Raw genomic sequence first — 12,303 nt, 5'->3', positions numbered from 1 at the left:
TAGTAATTTGAAATTGTTTGATTGATAGATTTAAAATTTTCAATACTCAATAGGGATCGATCTGATTATGAACTGATTCTATTTTGTTTTACTTCAAAGAGACCTTTATACTCAATATTAATGAAAAAAGTTGGATTATCGAAAAAATGAAGCTAAAACCTTAACTTTATCTCCAAGTTTCATACGGAAAAGATAGATATGCAATTTATAAATTCAAGCACAATCTTTTTAAATTAATTTTCTTAATTATCATATAAATTAACGTTAGTACTATAAATTGAATTAAGGAGTTCAAAGAGTAGAAAATATGAGTCATCAAACATGCACTCGGGATACATAAGTCACCAATCGGGTGTGAGATCACCACGACTCACCATTCTACTATCTACATGCAGCTCACCCATAAGTCTTGGTTGTCGCTCTATGAGAATGTGGGTCTAACGCAACTAGGGTCATGATGGGAAAATGGAAAATAATATAAAACAATGATATAGAGTCAACATCAATTTATTAAGAGAAATTGGAACCCTCAAAACAAATTTAAAATGGTATGTGATTAGAGTTTTAAATTCGGGAGTTGTTTACGTGTGGGGAAAGTAAAAACACCTACGACGTCCACAAGAACAGTACTTAAGAACAGTACTTCTAATTAATTATACAAAATCTAATAATTTCAAACCTACTTATCATACTGAAGAAAGAAGATTTAATATTTTTTATATATTTTTTGTTAAGTAAAATAAAGGATTATTTATTAATTGGGCCAGGGACGGACACACTTGTAGTGTGTTGGGGTAACTGCCCCCATAAGATTTAAACATTTTTGTATAATACTAGTAGACTAGTAGTCTAGTATATATCAAATATTAGTTGCCCCATGATTTTTGATAGTATTAAAGTGCCCTAGGCCCGACCATGCGAGTATCCGTGTATCTCTCCAATGGTTCAACACTTTTTTTAGGTAAACAAGGGTATAATTATAACTGAAGTTACAGCACGCCATATTTTCTTTGACTTATGTTCTTGGGCTTTACCTCATTGTTTTGTAATAACTTAGTTGGGCTAGATCTATTTGATCAGTACCATTGCTAATATACTAAAACATTAAAATTTATATATAATATTGGGAAAACATATTATAATTATCAATCTCAAATATATGTATTGGTATTTTTCGATGTACCAAAAAAAAAAAATATATGTATTGGTGTATTTTGGTACATATACTATATATATATATAAATTGTTCATAGTTAAAACTATTTTTCATGAATTTTTCTCATAATTATTTTTTCTTTTATTATTCCTAATTCTTTATTTATCATCATTTGTAATTTTATTATTTGTATTGGGAAACACGTGGCCAAGAGATTTGTAATCAATATAAATTTTAATGATGGTTATTCATGATCTTTATTTCTCAAAAAAAATGTGGTTATACTGATTTTAATTCTATAAACAAAATTCTTTTCCAGAAGAAAATAAAAAACCAAGCAAACATCTTCAATTGCCGGTGTAACAAAAAAAAACATCTTCAATTGAAATTCATACAATGATTCGAAGGCATTTTTGATTACTTATATTTATATATAAATAGAGGGAGAATAATTATGATATAAATTCGTATTTATAATAATGGTATGTACTAATTAGGTATAACACAATTAATAGATAGTTGGACTCTTTAAGAGTCTAGTCCAGGATTTGATTCCCGGTGGTGCGTATGGAAAAATATTTGTTAGAATAGGCCTACCCACTTAACATCATTTATAACTTTAAGGATTAGTCTCATCACTGTTAGTTGTAGGAATACCTTGGGGGATAAAACGAAGTAATAGTATGTTATATTTTTAATGCATGTTACAAATTTTTGAGAGTTTTATATTACGTTTATATTTTTGAAGGAAGAGAATTTTATATTACGTTGAACACAAACTTTGTACACAATCTTTCTAATTCTAATTTTTAATTTTAGACAAAAATAAACACTATGATAAAATCACCTAATGAAATCAAACAATAATATCACATCATATAAAAATAGGAAAATAACAAAATCAAGTGTCAAATGAGATTAACCTTAAAAGATGCATCAACACTCATCCTGTTGTATCCTTTGAAGCAGCATCAGAAGCTTTCATTAGACGAAACTGACCTTGTCTTTGTCTCTGGACATTTCAATCAAGCACCCTCCATGTTAGCACAAAAAATCACGTTCCATACAACCTCTTCAAGAGATATTTGGAAACCATGTCAAGATCTATTCTGATTTGTTTGCGTTGGGGTTAAGAGTGAAACATCGGTTGTGAGGCACTGTTTTGTTGAACGCAAGGAAGAGTTATCTTTTTTTTAGTTTGAAGAAGATGTTAGTTGTGATGTTGGACGGTGAAGAAATAAGGGGTAGATGGAAGAATAAAGAAGTAGCGGGTTGTGCCGTCAAGGTGGATGAAGAGATAGTTGGTGGTTAGGAAGTGACAAGGCTCCCCTTTTACCACAAATACTCCTCTATTTATAATCCCTAGCCTCTCCTAGGGTTAGTTGCTAAGAAAATTTGTATTTTTGTGAAGAAATCTGATAAAGATTTACTTGTTTCCTAATTTTGAATAAGATCTTTCTCAAATTAGTTGACCACTTTTCTGAATTTCAATTGATCCTTAACCTCTATAAAATTTTGAGAATTATTCTCTAGTTATCTTTTAGAGCTTTCTTTAGAATTTTAAATTAATTTATTTTCAAAATTTATATTTGATTGTTATACAATTTTATTATTGTTTTAACTAATTACAAAATTTTAAATATTTTATCTTTTGTTCAAAAAAAAAATCGTTTAATATTAAGTTAATAGATTTCTATCTATCTAGGTCATAGCCCTTTTGTAATCCTTACTTTCCTCACTCATTATTAATTTCTCACCCGTCCCTACATGAAGGGTTGTTCTCACAGCCCAAGATAATAGATAATTTGTTCAAGAATGGTGTCCGGAAAAAAGTTTGCTTCATATCGATTTCGGGTCTGTAAGTCATCTGAATTGTAGTACATGCATGGTGTCCGGTGGTGTAAACCTGTGTCGCATTGGAAAAGTGATTTAGATGACTTCCAGGCCCGAAGTCAATTTGTAGCAAACTAGTAGAGATAAAATACACATGAAGTATATTTTGGAGGATTGAATGCGATGATGCACCATGGTGAACAGATATGAACAGAGAAGGCGGACACCAGTTTTTCTTGTGATCTCACAAGGTATGGATTTATTTACCTTTGTAGTATTTCAAATATTTGCCGTTGTGATTTTTGTTTGAGTGTTGTGTGTTCAAGATTCAAATGTGCATACATGATACATATCAAGAAAAGAAAAACAATGTATGATTTATTGGATTGTATATTTTTCTTTAATGTCTATTTGCATGCCATGAGAGAGGAAGACACAAAAACAAGTTTAATAGGCTCTATATGTGAAGATGATTAAGGTGAATTTGGTTTTTGTATGAGTGCTGCATATTTATTGATATAGATCATGAACAAGTTGTCTTAAACATCTAAAGATTGTTTATAATTTGAGAATTCTTTTTAAATCTTCACTTCCCTGTCTTATGCTCTCAGTTAGAAGCAAAGAATTTGACAGTTATCTGCTTTCTGGCTTTCTGCTATTCCACTCAAGACACCCCTGCAAAAAGATAGAATAATAGATGCATCAATATACGAAAACATAGCTTCACATTACTTAGCATTGAGGGAAAAATGGTGCTATTTGTTACAAATATCTCGGCGCAAGAATTTCAAGAATTAACTACATGATAGGTTTGGCGGAATTTACAGATAGAATGACCATAAAGTTACGCAGTTTTATCAGACAGATTAGTGCCACATGCATTTCTTGCATTTAATTTAGTGCTTATGTTTTTCTGTTGAAAGAAAAGAACTAATCATTGAATGATGATCAATGTTACAAAACATATTCCTGAGCCTCTCATAGTTTAATTCCTGCAAAATTTTCAGACAAATAACTCAATGATTGCTATTATGCTGATCAATATAAGAAACTCAATCTTTCATTGATCCAGTTGGACATTTATCAGCAGGGTGCAGGTTATACTACTATATGCATGCGAAATTTGCAATTTTTTTTTATTCCCTAGCTATCTAATGACAAAAACAATAATATGATTCTAAAATGCACTATCCCCCCCCCCCTCCTTCATACACCATTTAGAATGATTGAGGGAGGTTGAGTCTTATAATGATACCTAAGTACACATCAACACGTCACAATCAACAATGCTAGCTCTACACCAATGTGAGAACCAATTCAAAGAAAAACTTAAAACTAAAAACAGAACGCAGCCTCAGGCAGTAATAAACCTTAACCACGAGCTATCACTCTCCAATACTTAACTCTATCCCCAATGTAGTACATTAAAATGATGACGACCAAGAGAAGTAAAACATAACATCAACAACCGACAAGCCGACATTAAAGATTTGATTTCATAGCTTAAGCTCTCAGCACTAATCCACAGATTCCAAAATAGTATAAAAAACATTAAAAGTCATATATAGCAACTATACTTGATTACCAGAATTAAGGAAAAAACTTACATTAAGTTCCTTATGTTGAATTCCTTATATGATATCATATGTTGGAGGTGCCACTTCTGAGTACATGTTTGATCACTCTGCTGTGGCAGGGAAATGTGCTAAGAATCACAATTTGTTCTTTTGTCAGTTTACAATTACAACCTAATTAAGTAGCACCTGCAGAAGCCAAGAAAATTGCAAAATCCATATAAAAGTCGTTATATTTCAAAACAGAAAGAAGAAGAATAAGATAACATCAGTCTGTACTAAAGCTCTTGATCACTGCTCTCTATGAACATGATTTACAAGTTACAATAACCCATAGCCATTCATTCCTCCAATTTTTCAGTTATTTGTCTTCCACATGTTATGTGTCTTCCATGCCACAAAACTTATAGTTAAACCCACAACTGTCTTCACTGTGATAATACTAATCAAAACAATTAAAAGAAAAAAAAGTAACATCAAACAATTGGCTGAGAAAATATTATCTAAAATACTACATATAATAAGAAAATTTCCCTTCACATTTCCTGATTATTACAGTACAAGAAACAATTAGAGGTTGAGGTCGAGCCTTTAAAAACCAGTAGAGAACTTAAAACTACGAGTGACTTACACTCCACTACCTTGTGCTACTGACTATGCGGGAGGATATTGGCTGACTATGAAATAGGATACTGATATTTGGAGGCCCTTTACGCTGATAGTATTTCTCTATATTGTGCTTCTTTTTCATAAACAGACCAGTTTGATTTGTAGTAACTCTAAGGAACTAGGAATTTTCTGTATATTGAGGAGGTCTTTGTACCAAATCTGTGTAATATTTTGGGTGGGGTTTCTTCTCATCACCTATCTCATGAAAGAGTTGTTCCCATGGCTTTCAAGCAATCAATAAAACTTTCAGTGTGCAAAAAAAAAAACATTTTCTACTTGTGATTTAAAAGCAAGTTACTTCATACTTGACAATTAAAAAAAAGATCAAAATGACCTGGTCTAGAAGGAGGTCTTTGATAGCTGTAGAGTTCCAGGTAAAAGATGATAAATTGGTTTCCTAACAAGGGAGAACTTTCTATATTGCAAGTCTCCAAGCCAAAGCATGATAGATGCAAGCGGGAAAAGTCAGCTCAAGGTTTATATGGTAACAGAGTTCAGCAAGCAAAACCAAAGATATTAGTACTTGCTGAAGGATATAAGCACTTTCCACCATCAAGTAACATGCCATCCATGGCTATTTCAGCTAGCACATCCAAAAGAGCATCAATTTTACATTTCCTAACATCAATTACATGACGTACTTTAAGTAGCTCAGAATCATTGAGATTACAGCTCCTCAATGTGTTTTGAATTACCCAAATCATCATTGTACCTTCCACCATAATATAGAGCTTTAATAACAACAAGTACAGAGAACATATGAGGAACATAGCCATAACCCATAATGCACCATCTCCACACGCTTAAATTCATTAATATTACTGCAGTTCTCTATCAGAGTTCATATATCAAACTTAACAAACAATTCATGATCCCCCTTAGCTTCTCTTGTCCTAACTTTCTTATTAAGTCCATTCAAAAACACACATAAGGTAACAAAATTTGACAAAAAAATCATGATCCAATTTAATTATAAGCCTTGTCCAAGTTACCTTCAGCTAAATAATCATTCATCCCACCATCAGATCCTCTTTTCATTCATCTCCACCTTTAGTTCAGTCGCCTTCGCTGGCTCCCTGGTTCGGCAAAACCCGGAAATAACAGTGCTATAACTAACAGCATCAGGGGACAACCCCATCTCATCCATGCAACTCAATGAAAAAAAAGTTCACCGAAGAAAAAATTCACTAGTAAACATGCATCTCAAATGGGTTAGAATTTATACTGATGAAAAAAATTACGTTAAACCATTTTCGACTTGTAATAAGTTAAGATACTCTACATATCAATTGAAGATTGTGTCTTGTTTTATCCTAGCCTTCTTTCACCGGAGGAGTCCTCGATATAGCAAATGCAACCCTTACCGATTTAGTCATCATCATGATACTCCTCCAACCTCCAACTTTCCCAGACACAACTATGTTAAATATGCGCCAAAATTAAGTTCCTTCACTATGAACGGTTCTTCATTTAGGAAATTTCATGGACAAGGATGGATGAGAGTTGAGCTTCATTCATCCTCATTAATGTAAAACTAGTACATTCCACCCACCTCAAATCTCTTTAGATAACTATTTGTAATAGATCTTTTATAAGTTCTTTCTTTAACTTCTATCATCGGGTGCTTACCTTCTCTCAATATCAGCTAATTAATCTTGTTCATCTGAGCTAAGCCTTAAATATCTTCTAGTTGTTCTAAATATTTTCCTAGTGTGGAATGTTAATACATATTGGAATATCTTGGAAATTACAATAATTTGAGATTTTGAACACAGTTAAATCTATAGTTTTTTAACACGCTTGTCTTTATGGAGTAGTAGACTTTTTTATTTTGATAAGTCACGGTCATAAATTCATGAAGGTGATATTTTTTTTTAGCACAGTTAGTCCATGTTTCTTTCTCTGTTTGTCTCTTCTCCCTCTCCCGTCCTTATTACGTCAAATTGAATATGGAAGAGTTCTGAATACTTTGTACATAATCCTCTCTTAACATATCTTAAGTTTCTTCACTAGGGTTTGAACCTTGGCTCCCTTCACCCTTCGTTCTCAACCCTTATGTCCCCTAACTCTCATCACTTGAGTTAACTCTCGCGGACGCAAGACTTTTTGAATGGTATCAGTCTAGCCTTTTTAACTAAGTATGCTTCTATGCCATATTTATTTACTAATTTTTTCTGGCTTGGACTGACATGTGAGTGATGTAAGTAGGTCATAGTCCCCTTATAAAAACAGTCTATGGCCTATTCCCATTGTTAGTGATTTAGACAACTCTTTCAAATCTGGTAAAAAAAGAAACTTGCCCAATATTGTTATGAAATGAATGGGCGTTTATAACAACCCAATCCTCACATTTATGAATTTTATATGAACGAGAGAGAGAGCAACACATCATTACCACCATAAGATGCCGAAATTTCAGTTTTGTTGCAAGAAAACGACATTCTTCTATCTAAAAAACCAAAAGGTGAAAGAGACAATAGCAACAGAATAATGTATTGGTATTATAAACTAAGGATCAACATTAATATTATATATTTTTATAAAAAACATTAATATTATATATCGATCAAGTGGACAAGCAGGTGCATTGGGAATTTAGGACTTGTCAACAATCACTTTCATTTTCTCTATAAATTGCCAACGTTAATTGCCAGAAAGCACATCTCTTTTTTCTTCTTGTACCCGGCCTGCTCTATATTTCAGCTTGATACATAGATTAACTTCTACATCAAAGTTATTAAACTAATAGCTTTGATGTTCTGAAACACCTATATACAAAATTATACATCTTCATACATATATATATAGTATAGTACTATGGCAGTGCAATTTTCATTCTCAGGTAGGTTACCAATATTGGTGCTTGCATTTTGCTTCCTCATGCTTATGAATGCAAGTGGTTCTGTAGCTTCTCGCGTATTGGTGAACAAAACTAGAGAGATCTCTATATCCACCGACCAAGTTAGAACATACTTCATTCAAAATGGACTAGGCCAGACACCTCCTATGGGGTAACGTCTCTTTATTTTTGTAGCAAATTTATGGTTGAAAATTTAAAAAACTTATCCACTCATGAGTCATGTGTTTACTTAAAATGTAACATTTTTTTTGTTATTCAAAAGGAAATGTTCAATCGTACGAATATGAAATGTAAGAATTAGTTGTTGATCCTAGGCGAAGTCAAGTGGATTTTAATTTTAAACTATCACTAATTTTAATTCGAGAAAAATCTCTTAATTTAGAGTAGAATTCAAATTATTTTCTTGTTAAATTCACAAAAGTGTATATATGGTCAGGTGGAATAGCTGGAATCGCTTTGGTTGTGATATCAATGAAAGTTTAATTCGAGATACAGGTATGTTCATGATTACATGTGCAGTTTAGATTCAATGAGGTGATTAATTATATTTACTATTTCATGCATATGTGATTCAACAAATCTTGATTTTCAATATTTTTTTATTTTTCAGCTGATGCGATGGTGTCAACGGGCCTTGCAGCCTTGGGCTACAAATATATTAATTTAGGTACAAATATTAAAAATTCCTACAGGGCCTTTATTTTTACGAGTACCCGATATAAATAATGTATAGTGGGTGGGTATTGTTTGTTTTTCTTTAGCAAGTGTCAGTTTTTCTTTTTTTTTTTGGTTTTGGCTTTGCTTTTGCGTTTGCCCATCATTTTTATTATGGTTTCCTTTTCATGTCTTTATAATAAAATATTGTAGTTATCTAAAAAACATTCATGGATGTCTCTTTTGAGTAAAAGAAATACATACAAAAATAACTTTCTTATATTTATGTTTTAAGTAAAAGAAACATATGAATAAATATTACATAGTAATTTTATAATGGTATTGTGCCCATACAAAAATCAAAAGCATATTGAATAAAGGTACAATTTTTTTCATTCAGTAAAGAAACAATCTCTTTTTTTTTCCTGTTAACTAGTAAAGAATAATTTTAATTAATTTTATTGTGATTTTTTAGATGACTGTTGGGCCGAACTTAATCGAGACCATCAGGTAAGCAATATCAATGCCCTGGAATTTTTTCCTTCATTTTTTTTCTCTTAATAGTATATGATTACCGATATTGTGCAAAAAAAAATCTTGCTAAAAGAAGAGTGAAAAAATAAAAATAAAAACATGCAAGCTGTCATATACTCATACATTGTTTAATATTATATGGTATTTGTTGCTTAAACGATAGGTGAAGAAATTTTAAATTTTATATATTGTGTTATCCTTTTTCAATAGATCTGACAAATTTAAAACGATATCAGGGAAATATGGTTCCTAAGACTTCAACATTTCCTTCCGGAATTAGGGCTCTAGCTCATTATGTTCACAGTAAAGGTCTAAAGTTGGGGATTTATTCGGATGCTGGGTATCAACACATTAACCTTAAACTTTGATATTGAGCATTGCCATGATTATGTAAGCATTTCTAATCACAAACAAACTCTACAGAAATCAAACATGCAGTAAACGTATGCCGGGATCGCTAGGACATGAAGAACAAGATGCAAAAACATTTGCTTCCTGGGTATGATGAACTTATTTGAAAGTAATTTTTGGTTTTTATCAACTTATTACATCCTACACAATGTTAACTAATGCATGATTTAAATGTTACTGTAGGGAATTGACTACTTGAAGTATGATAATTGTGAAAATAATGGTATAAGTGTCAAAGAAAGGTATTGGTTGGCCTTCAAATACAAATAGATATTTGTGGTTATATAAAAATCAGGAATTCAAAATTTCATTTACATTTTGTAAAACAGGTACCCACCAATGAGCCAAGCTTTACTCAACACTGGAAGGCCAATCTTTTTCTCTATGTGCGAATGGTGAGTCAAATAGAGGATTATTTCTCACATAAAAATAAAGTAAAATCAGTATGGGTTTAATTTTCTTTAACCTTTTAGTTTCAAGAAACTACATCACATATAATGAAATGCTTTCTCAAATATAGGGGATGGGAAGACCCAGCAATTTGGGGCAAAATATTGGGAAATAGTTGGAGAACAACAGGAGATATTGAGGATAATTGGGAAAGGTGAGCATGAATGTATTTCATATTCATACTTTTTGTTGAGTAATTAAATATATTGGTTGAAGAGTGCCTTGTTAAGGTTTCATATAATAATGCATGTTTGGAAAATCTTCTATGCTTGATTTTTAAGCCATAATCAATTTTGAGGAGAAGCTTATGGAATTCATAGTTAATTATGAGGACATGATCCAAATATGCTAATTGAGCCCAAGAAGTCATCAGTTCTCAGGATTCTATTTTAAAATAATTGTATTAGAGTTTGTTTCTTCATTTTCCACATTGCAAACTGATTTCTCTCCCCCCTAGTATGACTTCCATAGCGGATTCAAATGATCGATGGGCATCTTATGCTCGACCTGGAGGATGGAACGGTATTAATTTAACCTCTCAAGTTACATAGTTTATTATATGCGTGTCATTAAACATCATAATATTACTATTACATCTACACCAAACTTCAATATTAGATCCTGACATATGTCATTGATATATGAATATCAGATCCAGACATGCTCGAAGTTGGAAACGGAGGCATGACCACAGAAGAATACCGTGCTCATTTCAGCATATGGGCATTAGCTAAGGTACCATTAAACAAAATTTAATGACATGCTTATATAAATGTCTAAAATTCTTGTAACATCTCAAGAAAATTTATTATGATTTTCAACACTTTAACGTGTTCTCTTGTATATATAGGCTCCTTTATTGGTTGGTTGTGACATTCGTGCTATGGATAACACTACTCGTGAACTAATAACCAACCCGGAAGTTATTGCAGTAAACCAAGGCACGAATAGATAAAAGCACTTGTGACTTTCTTCAATGATAAAAGGCTTTGATTTCTTCAATGCATATGAATGCTATAAAACTTACAAATTACAATCTTCTTGTGGTATTACAGACAAACTAGGAGTTCAAGGAAAGAAAGTGAAAACTAATAACAATTTGGAGGTAATTTTCTTATTTTCCCCCTCTCTCTCTCTCTCTCTGAATATTCAATGAAACTAGAGCTAAGGTTTTGTAACCATCTTCTATATATTTAATACTACTCTATGCTTTTAGTTAATAGTAATACAAATAAAGCAAATATAAAAAAAAATTGACTCTGAAGTCAAAGTCAATAATTTGTAGGACTGCATGTCTATCTATACACTTACATGCACATATGTTTAATTTGGGTCATAATTTATAAGTACAACTTCTTAATAGAAAGGTTTTGTGGCAGGTGTGGGCAGGTCCTCTTAAAGGTAAGAAGGTAGCAGTGATCTTATGGAATAGAAGCTCATCAAATGCAACAGTGACTGCATCCTGGTCTGACATTGGCTTGAAACCAGGAACTCTAGTTGATGCTAGAGACTTATGGGAGGTAAGATAGACTTATATTGTTCTTTGTCGTGTATAGAAATTAAAATCACTATGGTTTTGAATATGATGATGTGTACTTAATTCTACAGCACTCAACACAATCATCGGTTTCGGGAGAAATCTCTGCTGAGCTAGATTCACACGCTTGTAAGATGTATGTGCTGACTCCCAAAAGCGGAAAATATAAACACTAGTGATCAAGTTTCAACTTACTAGAGTATTGGGAAACCATTCAGTGCTCCTACAGAGGAACGACAAATAAAGGAGCATGATATTATTTTTCAACAAAATAATTATGTATAATATTCAAGTTAAGTTGTCATTGAATTTTTAATTGTATTTGCAATTTTAATGAACCATCTGATTTAATATAATAAGCTTTTCAAATCTCTCCAGAGGTCACCATCTGGCATATATAAGTGTAACTCAGGCATCAAAATTAGTTGGCATATTGGAATGAGCCACCTGAGCAAGTAGTTACTCTATAGTTGATTGATGCTGAGTTATTTGATAGTCAATCAGTTTTAGTTTCCAATGTAGCAAAAGAATTAACATAAGAAATTAGACAACAGGATGATACCTTAAATTGAATCATATAGATCGACAAAGATTGCATAAACATAAAAATCAACAGACATGCAGC

General features: G+C 32.2%; 1 protein-coding gene across 1 annotated transcript; it reads left to right on the top strand.

Moving 5' to 3' along the window:
* Positions 1-7,889: 7,889 nt before the first annotated feature.
* LOC130718096 (alpha-galactosidase-like) lies at positions 7,890-12,097 on the top strand. Its single transcript, XM_057568563.1, has 15 exons — positions 7,890-8,243; positions 8,529-8,587; positions 8,703-8,759; positions 9,222-9,256; positions 9,517-9,620; positions 9,704-9,779; positions 9,875-9,933; positions 10,021-10,086; positions 10,212-10,295; positions 10,599-10,663; positions 10,794-10,876; positions 10,992-11,082; positions 11,197-11,246; positions 11,521-11,661; positions 11,750-12,097. Exons 1-15 carry the CDS (start codon positions 8,050-8,052, stop codon positions 11,852-11,854), a joined length of 1,269 nt encoding a protein of 422 aa, XP_057424546.1. The 5' UTR covers positions 7,890-8,049; the 3' UTR covers positions 11,855-12,097.
* Positions 12,098-12,303: the final 206 nt, after the last annotated feature.

This window comes from Lotus japonicus, chromosome 5 (assembly GCF_012489685.1).
Source record: "Lotus japonicus ecotype B-129 chromosome 5, LjGifu_v1.2".
Lineage (NCBI taxonomy): Eukaryota > Viridiplantae > Streptophyta > Magnoliopsida > Fabales > Fabaceae > Lotus > Lotus japonicus.
Note: the sequence above shows the minus strand (reverse complement) of the source record. Positions and strands in the feature narration are given on the sequence as shown.

What these genes read in the sequence shown, in the direction of transcription:
- LOC130718096 (XM_057568563.1), top strand. Translation starts at nt 8,050, where the DNA reads ATGGCAGTGCAATTTTCATTCTCAGGTAGGTTACCAATATTGGTGCTT. An exon ending in GGCCAGACACCTCCTATGGG is followed by an intron (nt 8,244 to 8,528) that starts GTAACGTCTCTT and finishes ATATATGGTCAG; the next exon opens with GTGGAATAGCTGGAATCGCT. An exon ending in AAACTAATAACAATTTGGAG is followed by an intron (nt 11,247 to 11,520) that starts GTAATTTTCTTA and finishes GTTTTGTGGCAG; the next exon opens with GTGTGGGCAGGTCCTCTTAA.